The sequence below is a fragment of the Bison bison genome, unplaced genomic scaffold (genome assembly GCF_000754665.1).
Source record: "Bison bison bison isolate TAMUID 2011002044 unplaced genomic scaffold, Bison_UMD1.0 scf7180017864471, whole genome shotgun sequence".
In the NCBI taxonomy this organism is placed as follows: Eukaryota; Metazoa; Chordata; class Mammalia; order Artiodactyla; family Bovidae; genus Bison; species Bison bison.
The window spans coordinates 27,699,042-27,714,350 of record NW_011495032.1 but is presented as its reverse complement, the minus strand read 5'-3'; the positions used below and the strand labels follow the sequence as shown (position 1 = coordinate 27,714,350).

General features: G+C 40.3%; 1 protein-coding gene across 2 annotated transcripts in view; it reads right to left on the bottom strand.

Moving 5' to 3' along the window:
* Nucleotides 1–15,309, bottom strand: part of PARD3B (par-3 family cell polarity regulator beta) — a 1,088,076-nt gene that overhangs the window by 438,292 nt on the left and 634,475 nt on the right. For both annotated transcript variants that reach the window (XM_010861024.1, XM_010861023.1), the window contains 2 exons: nt 13,636–13,768; nt 5,289–5,388 (listed from right to left, as the gene is read on the bottom strand). In XM_010861024.1, coding sequence (XP_010859326.1) covers nt 5,289–5,388; nt 13,636–13,768 — 233 coding nt within the window. The remainder of the gene's footprint in view (nt 1–5,288; nt 5,389–13,635; nt 13,769–15,309) is intronic.

The window sequence follows — 15,309 nt, the reverse complement described above, 5'->3', positions numbered from 1 at the left end:
TGGAAGCACTTGCCTTTAAATGTGTTATCCGACCTTTATTTGCACTTAGTTTTCATCCTTTGATCTCTTGTGATGATATGGTTTTAGTGTCAGAGAGACTCATGACCTTCATGGAACCAGAGAATCGAAGAGTTGGAAGTCATTAAAGTCACCTCATCTAACTCTTCATCTTGTAGGTAAGACACTGAGGCCCAAAGAGGAGACTGATATTCCAAGGTCACAACAGCTGGCCACTGGCGAAGTCAGGACCAGCTTGTGGCTACTTGAACTTTTCCCAGAGCCGCAAGATCTTTGTCTAAAATGGTGGCCAGCCTGGGATGCAGGTTGTTGCTAATCCTGCCTCCATAGAACTGCATCCTTTACCTCTTAGTACAGTTTCACACATGCTCTTATGCAGCTTGCATTTTAGGTTAGGTTTTTTTTTTTTTTAATTTCAACAGAGTGGTACATGTTGTGAAATAAAAGAAAACTAAAGGGTTAATCAAAACATATGCCACATGTTATAATGAAAACCTTTTGGGAGAAAATGTAGAACAACATGAATATTCCTCATTAAAAGAAATCACGCTGCATTTCAAGTGCTCTGCTCAAGGCAGACTATGGGAATCCACCCAACTGTGTAATGTTTTGGTTAATTCACTTTACTGTTTTAGAATGCTTTACCAAACTAGGCATTATTTGTCAAATTAAGAATAAGAACTCAAATTTTCCCAAACTCTTGGGAAACAATTAACCCCATCTCCATTGAAAAAACAAGACAGCAATATAGTAACATCAAGTAAGGATCAGTCTAAATAAAGTGAATTTTTTGTACAGATGCAGAGATACCATCAAAGATGATCAAAGAAATAAAAATCTGCTTTGTAAATATGTACATATGAATGCAACATATATTCACATATATGTGCATGTATATATATATATATGTAATAAACACAGGCAAACCTGGATATGTCCATTACATTAGTCATGATGATATATACTTCTGTTACTGTTGTTTTGAACATGGACAAGTATACACTTTGAAAGCCTTCAATAAAAGGACCTCTCTTGCCATGGTACAAAATGGAAATTAGGCTGGTATCAGATTGGCATATATGTAAGGAAGAAAGGAAGGAGGTGTTATATGAGGCACGGTAGGCTTCGAGCTAATATGAACTTGTACTTAAATGTGTGTAGTATTGAATTGACTAATGGGAAAATAACTTAGACTAGTAAAATAACATTAGACTCATTAGACTAGTAAAACAGTTTGTAATTTTATGCTACATATTAGAATTTTTTGGTGTGAGACAGTGACACAATAATTAACTATAAAGTATGACATATTTTAATTTTGAAAGCAGTTAGCATGTGCTCATGGCTGAGTGGGCCGCAGTGGAAGATGCAAGTTGACAGCAGGCCAAAGGCATATCCTAGATAAAGACTGTGTTTTCAGCATGAACAACCAGGGAATCTATCAAAGAGAAATGATAGTCAATGTCAGATGATGCTGCATAATGAATAAATAAAGGTAGCACGAAACATATGCCAGTGTCCCAAACATGATGACAAATCAGGAATGTGAAAGACCTACAAGACCTGCCATGAACGTTCAAGGAGAACCATCTGAAATAAAAAGGCAGGGGGAGGTTTCGAAGGGCATGCCAAAATAATTATGTCTAAAGTCTCAGGTGGCCATGGATTATCTTTAGCGTTTGGTTACTATGAGGGTAGACGTAGGTCACGTGTATGGGAAGAGACACGGAAGGAGAGACAGAACTCAGAGAGAACCAAGGGGGGGAGAAACTGTGAACACATAGGGAATAACCAAGTGCTGTGAACAGCTAACCACATTCAATATATTCTGTCTGCTGTTGATTTGCCTTAATCTCTTTCTGAGACACCATGGTAGATAATATATTTCTTTCATATATATGTACCTGCTGCTGCTGCTAAGTTGCTTCAGTTGTGTCCGACTCTGTGTGACCCCATAGAGGGCAGCCCACCAGGCTCCCCCATCCCTGGGATTCTCCAGGCAAGAACACTGGAATGGGGTGCCATTTCCTTCTCCAATGCATGAAAGTGAAAAGTGAAAGTGAAGTTGCTCAGTCGTGTCCGACTCCTAGCGACCCCACGGACTGCAGCCCACCAGGCTCCTTTGTCCATGGGGTTTTCCAGGCAAGAGTACTGGAGTGGGGTGCCATTGCCTTCTCCGATATATGTACATACATACATATATATACACACACACACACACAAATATACACACACACATATGTATGTTTTTAATTTAGACACATTCTGAATTTTTGTCAAATAATTATTGACGTGGGTTGCCATGCCCTCCTCCAGGGAATCTTTCCAACCCAGGGACTGAACCCACATCTCTTACATCTCATGCACTGGCAGGTGAGTTCTTTACCACTAGTGCCACCTGGGAAGACCATATCACTACAAACAAGTGACTTCAACTCCTGATTTCATCTGGGTTCAGAGTATAGGCACAAATTTAGCCTGATGAAATTTGTTTTTCACTCCTTGCGAATTAATAGTTTTCTGTTTCATAAGACTGGTTCCATCCTTTAAAGCACTACTTTTTCCTTTCAGAGGGCTTTTACCTTTTTTCTTTCTTTTTTTTTTTAAAGATAGGACAGCCTCATTTGCTGAACCCTCCTGGCTCCCTTCCAAGGCTTCCTTCACTCTAAGTTTCACACATCCAAATCCCCATGGCTGCTGGTCACCTAGGCAACACAGCAGCTTGTAGGATGGTACAGGTCACAGAATCCCAGGGGGGTAGGGGGAGAGAGAGAAAGAGAGATTGAGTGATTCAAAGCTTTAGATTTGTTCATTCCATTTCAAAAATTTCTTTGACTTTGTCCCTTCTTGACTCCAGCTATGCTGCTCTTTCTTTTTTTCAAGCCCCTCTCTTCTCTTGCTGGTGGTTTCAGACTAGTATCCCTGTCTCTGGCTTCCCTTATCCATTTATCCTCCACGACTGTACTCACGTATCGTGATATTGTCACCTCCCACCTTCAAACCCTTCAATGCTTCTCCACAGCTCTCTGGAGAAGCATGGTGCTCACGGAGAATGGCTGGCCATGCCCTTGCCATAACTTCTTTCCCAGATACTATATGTTTCACCACATTGAACACACTGCATTTTCCCTCTCTCCTCATTTGCTTTTCCTAACCTAAACTGCACATCCTACCTCTTTCCTTTCTATCCTTGGGTTTGATCAGTACTTGAGAGTGGCTTACAGAACTCTATCTTCCCTGGTGGCTCAGATGGTAAAGCGTCTGCCTACAATGCGGGAGATCCAGGTTCAATCCCTGGGTCAGGAAGATCTCCTGGAGAAGGAAATTGCAACCCACTCCAGTATTCATGCCTGGAAAATACCACGGATGGAGGAGCCTGGTAGGCTACAGTCCATGTGGCTGTAAAGAGTTGGACACAACTGAGCGACTTCACTTTCACTTTACAGAACTCAGAGAAACATGTTACTTCCTAGCTCACTGGTTTATTGTTTAAGGATAAAACTTAGGAACTGCCTCATGTAGAGCTGCGTGAGGCAAAGTATGTGGGAAGGGGCTCCTAGCTTCTGTACTCTAAATGCACCCCTCTCCTCACATCTCCACATATTTACCAACTCAGAAGGTCTCCAAACCCTGTCATTCTGGGGTTTTATGGAGGTTTCATAAAACAGGCATGCCTACACACGAAGTTGCTTTAGTTGTGTCTGACTCTTTGCAACCCTATGAACCACAGCCCACCAGACTCCTCTGTCCATGGGATTCTCCAGGCAAGAATACTGGAGTGGGTTGATATTTCCTTCTCCAGGGCATCTTCCTGATCCAGGGATCGAACCCTCATCTCTTAGGTCTCCTGCAGTGGGGAGGTATGTTGCTTACCACGAGCACCACCTAAGAAGCCCCCATTACTAAGGCAAGACTGATTAAATCATTGGCCATGGTCAACTGATTCAGGGCCCATTTCTCTAGATGGGATTGAAGTTCCAACCCTCAAAGCACAAGACTGGCTCCACTGGCAACCAATCTCCTTCCTTAGATGCTTCCAAAAGCCACTTCATTTACATAAGACACCTTTATCACTCTCAATACTTAGGAAATTTCAAGGTTTTTAGGGGTCAGTGCCAGAAATGGGATTAAGACCAAATAAATATTTATTATAAATACATCATGACAGGTTTATATCTGATTTAACTCTGCATTGTTCTAGCAGTTTTGTGCATATACCCTGGATAAACAATAAGGTAGGTGAGTGAAATTATTTTCAACAGGGGAATTTTAATGCTACCAAACTGTCATTTTTGATTCAGACTAAAGGCAGGCAATGGAAATAAACAAGCAAAATCAAATATGTCCAGATTTTTGCTCAATAAACCCCCAGAGATATTGATCTAGAACATTATTATGATTATCAGTCTAGTTGAAGAAATTGTTTGAGTAAGATATTTGACTTCAGAAATGTAGGAATAGGAGATAGCGTAAGATTTTGGCTAATAGAGGTAGCTATACTCTTGTTTTATTTTTAGCAGATTGTAATAAAAAGCATAATAGTGATGACACCAGCCTTGCTGCAAGATAAATGAAAAAAATCTCACAGGACTACCATGGGGCAACAATGGAATAAAATATCCAATTTTTAACAGCCATAATAAATATAGAAAATAGCTAAGGGACAAGTTAATGATTTTTAAAACTCATCAGAAGAACAAAATCTATGAATTCTACTATTCAAATGGTGTGTATGCTTAGTAAATCTCTCTTTCTCATGCTTGTGTGAGTCTAAACATTATTGATTTTTTTGTTTCTATTACAGAATGGATATAATATTGGGCATTCTTTTCAATAGTTTAGATTACATATGCTGTTGCTTTAATTTTTAGATTCCATTAACTTTCTTGGAACATATATTTTTAAGATACTTTTAGAATTTGCCAATTACAAATTAAAAAAAAAAGGAGCTTTATGTCTTCTCAGTTTTGTTTTATACCCTCCCATATAACTTTTTTTGAGTTCCATCTCTCTAGTTTTTAACTTGGTAAAAAAAAAGATTCAACAATTTCCCCATATATTTTAATAATATATGATGAATCTCAAATTCCAGGAGGCGAAAATGAACCATCTGAGGTGTCAATATTAGCTATAAGAAGTTTTCACTGGAAAGGAATTATAGATACTATGAGATTTCCATTCTGGAAAGAAATAGAGTTAAAATAAGGTTGCTGGGTTTTCCCAGAAGAACCATAACAGGGAACATTTACGATATATCATTTTATCGATACCTGTGGCTGTAATCTTCAAGGCCCAATTCCAGAACGGGATGTGGTTGGGGAGAAGGTGGTACTTCGCTCTCAGCCCATCCGTCACTGGGAAGCAATAGGTCTACAAACAAAGAACAAATAAAGCTGTAGGAAACTGGAGGCAGAACTGTTTGGTGCCTGGATTTGTTCCAGTCCATCTCTCAGACATAATTTTCACCAACGCAGAAACCAACCATGAAATAAATAAGTCCTCATACAGAACTGAAGGGCTCATATGTGCACTAATACAGCCTGTATGAAGAAATCGTAGCCTGCTAATATGCTTTTACGATGGTGACCCGCTGGGAACCCCTGGCAAGTGAAGTCCGTGCATCTTAACTACATTTTCCCATCTCAAAATGGCTGACACATATTCATTACTTGTGATTTGTAGAAGATTAACAAGCCATTTTTTTTAATGACTTAACATTTTGGTAAACAAGATTCTGTAATGAATGCTGTGGATTAGATGGTGATTTAAGCATTGGCCTCAGTGACAAAAAGTACTTAAAAAATCATGAGATACAGTATATCTACTCACCGTTTAGACACCGTAGAGGTTTAAAAACAAAATTCTTCTTGCATCTACATTGTATTGGAAAACCCTAAGTTTGGGGCCTAGGGAGCAGAAGACTAGGGTCTGAATCCTGGTTTTCCTACCCACAAAAACTGTTTACTTCTCAGTCTATTTTATATGAAAAGTAAATAGACATGTATACTGAATATTACAACTAATAACAAGGATTTTTGAGATCTTTCTGTGTACCAAGCATTGAGTTTAGCTTTAAGTATTATTTCAGTTCAGTTCAGTTGCTCAGTTGGGTCCAACTCTTTGCAACCTCATGAATCACAGCACGCCAGGCCTCCCTGTCCATTACCAACTCCCAGAGTTCACTCAAACTCACATCCATCGAGTCGGTGATGCCATCCAGCCATCTCATCCTCTGTCATCACCTTTTCCTCCTGCCCCCAATCCCTCCCAGCATCAGGGTCTTTTCCAGTGAGTCAACTCTGCACATGAGGTGGCCAAAGTACTGGAGTTTCAGCTTTAGCATCATTCCTTCCAAAGAAATCCCAGGGCTGATCTCCTTCAGAATGGACTGGTTGGATCTCCTTGCAGTCCAAGGGACTCTCAAGAGTCTTCTCCAACACCACAGTTCAAAAGCATCAATTCTTTGGTACTCAGCTTTCTTCACAGTCCAACTCTCACATCCATACATGACCACAGGAAAAACCATAGCCTTGACAAAGATGGACCTTTGTAGGCAAAGTAATGTCTCTGCTTTTCAATATGCTATCTAGGTTGGTCATAACTTTTCTTCCAAGGAGCAGCATTTCTCAATTTCATGGCTACAATCACCATCTTCAGTGATTTTGGAGCCCCCAAAAATAAAGTCTGACACTGTTTCCCCATCTATTTGCCATGAAGTGATGGGACCAGATGCTATGATCTTCATTTTATGAATGTTGAGCTTGATTTAACCCTTATCAAAAAATAAATTATTAAATAATGTATGAAAAAATTGTATGCATAATGGTTAAGAGTATGGTTTGTGTTGCAAAACTACATATTTCCAATCACGGCCTGTTATGCTGTATGGACTTAAGAAAACTACTCAACTTCTATAAACTTTGGTTTTTAAATCTACATAGTAGGGAAACGAATACTTTCATTGGAAGAGCACAGGATTATATAAGACTGTGCATATTCAAACAGTGATTTATAAACACAAAGTGCCAATAAGCACAAAAAAGGATTATTAATCTGTATGCCATAAACTTGCTATGGATCTGTTATAGTGAGATTCTACTAGAAAGTTGACTCTGTTGATGGAACAAGGAAATAATCTCTTTGTCCTTGAGAAATGCTGCTGGTAGCAATCTGCTCTGACCTGCCCACACACCAGGTTTGATGGCTAATTTTATGTGTCAACTTGACTGGGCTCAGGGTGCCAAGACACTCGGTATTCTGTCTGGTTGTTTTGGAGTGATAGTGATTGAAATCAGCAGACAAAGTAGATTGCACCCCTCCCATATGTGGGTATGAACGCATGCTCAGTCGCTTCAGTCATGTCTGACTCTGTGAACGTATGGACTGTATCCCACCAGGGTTCTCTGTCCATGGGATTCTCCAGGCAAGAATATGGAATGGGTTGCCATGTCCTCCTCCAGGGGATCTTCCCAACCCAGGGATTGAATCTGAGTCTCCTGCAGCTCCTGAAGTACAGGTGGATTCTTTACCACTGAGCAACTGCCCCTATGTGGGTGGGCCACTTTCAATCTGTTGATGGCCTGAACAAAAAGGCTGACCTTCCTCTAAGTAGGAGAGAATTCTTCCTGCCTGACTGCCTTCAAACTGAGACACTGGCTTTTTTCCTGCCCTTGGATTCAAACTGAACCACTGGCTTTTCCTGGTTCTTGATCCTGCTAGCCCCTTCAGACAGGGACTACACCATTGGCTCTTTCTTCTAGGTCTTAGCTTGCCCACTTACCCTGCAGGTCTTGGGACTTGCCTTCCTCTATAATCATGTTACCCAACCTTTTACAATAAATCTCTACATATGTATGTATATGTAATACACACACAGAGAGACATACATATACTCACATATACATTCCATTGGTTCTGTTTCTCTGGAGAACCCTGATGAATACACCAGGGAAGGACTTGTTCAAAGCTCTGCATCACAGACTAGTATAAAATGGAGGCAGTTCTAGCACTGCTGAAATATCCCTGAAAATGAGACTTGAAGCAGGAATCTGGTAAGTCAGATGATCAGAGTACAGAAGCACGAAGAACAAAGCGGTCAGCACTGTCCTCCACCTCCAGTGACCTGGTAATATGCAGCAGTCAAAGATTTGCTGAGAGATGGCGCTAGTGGTAAAAAAGAAAACACACATGCACACACACACACACACACACACACCTGCCAATGCAGGAGATATAAGAGACTCGGGTTTGATTCCTGGGTCAGGAAGATCCCTTGGAGGAGGGCATGGCAACCCACTCCAGTATTCTTGCCTGGAAAATCCCATGGACAGAGAAGCTTGGCAGACTATAGTCCATAGGGTCACAAAGAATTGGGCACGACTGAAGCAACTTAGCACACATGCACACAGAGCAGAAAGTCTACAAGGTAAATTGGAATAAAGGACATATGAGGACCACATCTTTTCTATCAGTTCTGATCTTTTATCCTCAACTTCTCAGTTCATTTTTTCACTAGTGGCAAACATAGCTGTGATCATATAACTGCCTGATCAAAAAATTTTCAGTTGCACACAATTGCCTAGAGTATAAAAGTCTCTGTCCCTGGCAGTTAACTTTATCTATTACACATTAGCCACTAGAGACCATTTACAATTCTAGACCCCAAGGCCAGGCTTTTCTACCCCAGTGTACTTGCTCATATAATTGCAAAACCCATTTCATCCATTAAAAGTTCCACCCTTCTCCCAAGGTCCACCTCAAATATCACCTTTTCTATGAAACCTTCACTGTTGGTTTCTGGGATCTATTGGTATTTTTACAACAGTGGCAGAGAATTCTAGTGCTCCCAGTACCTATGGTCTTCCTTTCTTCCTCGTACACATCTAGAGCATCAACCCCATTTTCCACCCCTTTTTATAACAAGACCAGTTCTGGACAATAGAAAGTAAGTTACTATGGTCAATGTTGTGTCCAGTTTCAATGCTTAAGAAAGGCTAAATGCAACTTCTCCCCCTTTCCCATCTGCCTGCTGCAACCATAAGTGGATGAGGCACCAGAAGATGGCCAGCTTCCAATGGAAAGAGCCCAGGTCCCTCAGTTCTCACTGGGCTGTGATATTAGCAAGAAATACATCCTCACTATCTTTATCCACTGACACTTTCAGTTTATCTGTTAATATTACAAAAACTAATTCTTGTGTAACATTTACCACGTGCTGCTTTTGCGATAAGCTATCAATCTATCATCTACTTGTCTATATTTATTTCTCTTACTGCACTACATATAAATTCATCCATGTCCTCCTCTTTCGCCTCTCATTCTTCTTCTTTAGCATGTCCTCTAGATGGAGAAACAGTGGAAACAGTGTCAGACTTTATTTTTTGGGGCTCCAAAATCACTGCAGATGGTGTTTGCAGCCATGAAATTAAATGAAAAGATGCTTACTCCTTGGAAGGAAAGTTATGACCAACCTAGATAGCATATTCAAAAGCAGAGACATTACTTTGCCAATAAAGGTCCGTCTAGTCAAGGCTATGGTTTTTCCTGTGGTCATGTATGGATGTGAGAGTTGGACTGTGAAGAAGGCTGAGCGCTGAAGAATTGATGCTTTTGAACTGTGGTGTTGGAGAAGACTCTTGAGAGTCCCTTGGACTGCAAGGAGATCCAACCAGTCCATTCTGAAAGAGATCAGTCCTGGGATTTCTTTGGAGGGAATGATGCTAAAGCTGAAACTCCAGTACTTTGGCCACCTCATGCGAAGAGCTGACTCATTGGAAAAGACTCTGATGCTGGGAGGGATTGGGAGGAGGAGAAGGGGACGACAGAGGATGAGATGGCTGGATGGCATCACCAACTCGATGGACGTGAGTCTGAGTGAACTCCGGGAGTTGGTGATGGATAGGAAGGCCTGGTGTGCTGCGATTCATGGGGTGGCAAAGAGTCGGACACGACTGAGCGACTGAACTGAACTGAACTGGCTACTTCAAGTTTATTATGATCATTAACTTCAATTTTTATTTTATTCACATGAATAATCTGCGTGTTTTTAAAGTGATGATAGGTGCAGATGTGTTTTCTTTGATGACTCTTTATCCTTGGTAGTTTTTTTTTTTAACTTTTTACTTTATATGGGAGTATAGTTGATCAACAATGTTGTGATTATCCTTAGTACTTTTTAACAACAGATCCACTTGCTGTAAAGAATTTTTTTTTCATCTTCATCCAAACACATTTGTTAAGGTCTTTATCATCGTGAAAATCTACAATTCTTGTCTCCTAAAAACAGTATTTCTGGATCCCACTGAATATACAAGGTAGGTCTTGATGGATATTTTACATATTGCCTATAAAATACTGTACATCTAGTTACTACTTCATTTATGACCTAATGACCCTTATTTTAATCTCCATCTTTTATTGTTGTGACTTATTTTATAGGATCCATTCTGCAAGGGCAAATCAGAAAAGAAGGACAAAGGGTTCATGTCAGCAGCAGCAGCAGCAAGCTATGGCCCTGGCCCCAAACCAGCCTACCAACTGATTTTGTACATAAACTTTCATTGAACACAATCATGAACATACTGTCTATGGCTGATTGCACACTACCGTGGCAGAGGTGAGGAGCTACAACAGAGATCCTATGGTCCAAAAAGCCTAAAATGTATTTTATGGCCCTTTACAGACAAAGTCTGCTGACCTCTGCTTTAGACTATTGTTGAGAACAATAACAACATTGTGTTCATCGTTGCAGCCTATCACATTCTACACAATGAAGTTATCCCATAATCATCAGTCAAGTTGAAAAGTATAATTCAATTTCTGATCATCACTGCAGAGGCAGTGCCTTACATGCTATTCGGGGGTGGATACATGCAAGTTCTCAGGAGGGGACATATTGTACATAATCGCACTCTTATGTGTCTCTTCAAAGGACCCCGAGGCACATGGGTTCAGTGGGACAGGATACAGAATTAAAACATCTGGTTTGGAGTGTGGGTGAAAGGCCTGAGAAGACCTCAGTGGGTGATCCTGGGCCGCCTTGGGGCCACAGGTGCTTGGGGCAAGAGCTGGAGTTCTCAGGAACTAAAAGTGGGGAGGAAGCAGGAGTAGAGCACAAAAGGGAGATGAGAACAACGGGAGGAGAGGGAAGAACAAACCAGAGGTAAACTGTACTTCGGCTATTACTTGGCCCAGGGTGAGATCTGCCAGAAAGAATCTTCAGAAAATGTAGTGTGTGTGCACTTCATTACCATTCAAATGCCTAATCGGATTTTATAGTGAACCCCTGGGAGACAACCTCCATCATTATTCCCACCCTGGAGCCCCACACTCATTCCGCTGCAGGCATTGTGAGCAATTCTCCAACACAAATGTGAATTTTCTGGTGTTATAATTTCTACAAATGTTAGTTTTAAGAATGCCTTTTCTCTCTAACAGCTCGACAGGATTATGTATATATATAAAAAATAACAGTAGAACAGTGGGTGGTACGTACTATTATTACAAAAATAGATGGAACACAGCATATCAACATTGGACTTTTAAATATACAAAGGAAAGGAGGAAGGGAAGAAAAAAAAGTTAATGTTTTGGCTGTAACAGTTCCTCTCCTCATTAGACATTACATTTTGTCAAGTCAATCTTGTTTTTCTAAAGGAGCTCCTTAGAAACCTGGGTGGTGGCAAGTCAACATCACTCATGTTTCATGAGTCTCAGTGGCCTATGACCACCTCATGTGCATCTGAAACTCAGGAACTCTCAATGGTTCTCAAAACTGAAAATGTTATTAATCCTACAAAGAAGTGACGAGCACAGTATTCTTCTACAGTATTCTCTTTCAGTCAATAAGCTTATATAAAAAGTAAGAGTGTTCCATCTACTGGCCTATTACAGTTAAAATTTAACAAGTCTATGCTTTGATAGGTCAAATTCTTATAAATGAGTATTGTATCACAGAACCACAAGGAAATAATAATGGATTTTCTGTGCTTTTTAAAGAAATAATGTCTAATAGAATTTTAAAAGAGCTGGATTTTTAATGTTACCTTGGAAAGTTGAGGTAGGAGGAGGAAGTGTAGCAGGTACCTGGTGGACCATGGATCCATGTCTCAGGAGGAAGAGAACAGACAGAACCTTCCAGTGGTTCTGTGCCTAAAGGACTCTCATTGTTCAGGGAAATACAAACTTAGAACATTCTACTGAAGTTCCAAAGTATCACTGCATCTTATTTTCAGCATGTGTTTTGAATGGATTTTATTATTTAAATATTTTTTTTTCTGGGTGTATCCTTACACTTTAACTAGTTTTATAGTTTCATTATGTTTGCCTCTGCCAGCCTTCCTAGAGATATTATCCCATTTCCTTGAGTGTCTCAATGTCCTCTAAAAATATACCATGTAATTCTCACTTCAGCGAAATATTTTACAAGCACTGAAAATGAAACAAGATAGGAGGGAATGTGTCCAATGTTCCTTTGAACATCATATTAAACAAGGAATAAAACCCTGAATTTGGATTGTCACTGGACTATGTGATGCTTGAGAATTAAATGCCTGTCAAGTTATATAAGGGCTGGAAACGTTCTTGGTCATTATTGGGACATGGTCAAGAGAAGGCATTTCTGGTGTGAGGGGAACCTGCTGTTCCTTACCCAGATTCTTCCTGCCTTTGTGACAGAAGGACTCAGAAGGAAATCCTGCTTTGTCAAGAAAATATTTAATTGTATTAAGATGGGAAAAGACATACTGACAGAAAGTCAAGTCAGTTTCTCATAAGAGATGTGGGTCCAGTCCCTGGGTTGGGAAGATCCCCTGGAGGAGAGCATGGCAACCAACCCTGGTATTCTTGCCTGAAGAGTCCCATGGACAGAGGAGGCTGGCAGGCTATGGCACAGAGTCACAAAGAGTCAGACACAATTGAAGCAACTTAGCGCACACACACATGAGAAACATTAAATCTTCTCTTTATTGCCTTTCTCTTAATATTCTGTCATGAATATCTATTGCTTTTGTAGTACAAAAAAAAATTAAAGTTACTAAACAGAAAGGAGAAGCAGGGAAATAAATTTCTTGGTGGCCTAAAGCATAATTTTTGAAAACAGAAAGAGGAAAATCTAAGGCTTTTACATGTAAAACTCCACTAGAAATGTGACGTGTACAAGATAATCATGGTCATGGTTCATGGCATTTACCACTCAAAAATAAGCATAAATCTGCAAATTGTGCTATGATCACTCCATGGTTTAATACCAGTCCATATATATTGTGAGTTGAATTATTATTTACACTTGGTAACTTCCAATATTAAAATATTCTTAAACAAAAATAATGGTTTGTCATTTTGTTTCTGCAGGCATGGTTTGTTTTATACATAACCCTCCATGTTTGGGGCAGCAAGCACAGAAACTGTCACTTAAACTGGAGGCAATGCCAGGAATCTGCTTCACAACTTGTGAGTCAGCTCCCCCACCCTTCTCTCAGTGTTCAGGACTCAGAGTAACGAAGTCTGCACTTAGTCTAATTAATTCCCCTTTGTTCCTCTTTTTTTTTTTTTTTTTAAATAAACACTTGTGTTTTCTCACACCACTTGCAGTAGATAATTTTCAGTAGAGAGCCTTACCTTTCTGTTTGTCTTGTGGACTGTACGTGCCAAATGGATGCAATGTACTATTATCATTTCTCCTGGAGGTGGTTACAGCATTTTGACAGTTCTCAAAGCAGGGCTTAGAAAATGCCCCACATTCTGTAGGCTCCTAAGGAACGAAAACAAGAACTACATTCACTTTTGTAACATGTCCCAACTTTGTCAATGAAAGCAAAGTGAAAGAATGATCAACTTTCAAATAATTTTTCAAGATTCTCTGGCATGGAAATCCTGGACAGTGGAAAATCAAAATGTTCCTATCAGTTAAAACATCTTTGAATAAGAAATAAAAACTACTGACATTGTGGTGTTAAGGCTTAGGAGTGCTGATAGCCAGTACGAAAGGGGATTAACTTTATGATTCTTTCCCGCCACGTACAACTGTCTTCTTTCACATTTTCTTCCATCTGGGAGTGCAGCTTGTGGTAATGTCAACATAAGAATACAGTTCATGCCAAGGGTGTTTCTCTGCCAACCAGATGGTTCCCCCCTCTCTCTCTCCCCCGCTTGGTGACTAAGTGCATATGCTTTAGGACAAGTCAGAACCCAGACAGGTTTACCACTGAAAAGCCACGGGAGAGCTCCACTGCAGACACCAGGCTTTTTGGCCAGGAACTGTAACAAACTTCTGTGACACTGCCAGACAGTGGTTCTCCTGAGAGTTTTCTCTTTTACCATATTTCCCCCTTCTATTTTGACAGTCTGTAAACAAATTCAGACTTAAAACTGCTATCTTCATAATCATGCCCCCATATGGCCTGTGCCCCAGATGCCCCCGAGACATTAGAAGGGGCTGACTGCAGGGAGTTCTAGCCGCTATTCAAGAGGAACAAGGCACAGAGAACTGGGTTTTGCTTGGGTTCACATAACGTGTCATCCTAATAGATTCAAAGAAGTGAACTGAAAGCCATCTCAGGACCATTCCCTTGACCACTGGTGAGAAGAACATGCCCCAGACAGAAACATAAAATTGATCTCCAAAGCTCTTTCCTTCTGAAAAAGAGCATTTGACCCAAACAATGCATTTGATTTTATACTCCTCTCTTTTAGTTATAATAACTTGGTATCCTGCTAGTTAAACAAAATATTCACAGCATTCAATGCATACATTCTTCATAATTAAGATGTTTTCAGCTACTACAGGTCCTTTGCTTTTTATCAAGGTCTATAACACTTTTTCCACACCCCAGGGGTGCCCTTTGCCCCGTACCACTACTCAACCAAACCAGGTGCAAGCTACTCCTAAATTTAAGCTGGAGCCCTGGCAGGAAGGTGAGGTAGGACCTACCTTATGTCGGCAAGGGCTTTAACAACAACAACAAATTTTTTTGCTGCTTTCCTGGCTCTTTGATAAATGACACAATCAATATCCCAACAACTGATCAGTAACCAGCCTAATTAAAGTATTCAGCCTGTAAAATAGAGCTGTCGAGGAGCCTTCCATTAGTGTCCCAGCCAATAAAAAATATAATGGATTTTTAAACATATTCTGCTTCTACCAAGCTGAGCTTATAACTCAGGGGAGGGAAATGTTTGGGGGAAGGAAAAAGAAAAAAACAGGTCATAACCCATTTTTTAATACCAAGTCTCTAGGCTCAAATAGAATTACAATTGAACCTCAAGCTCATCCTTTGAAAAACATGTTTCTGT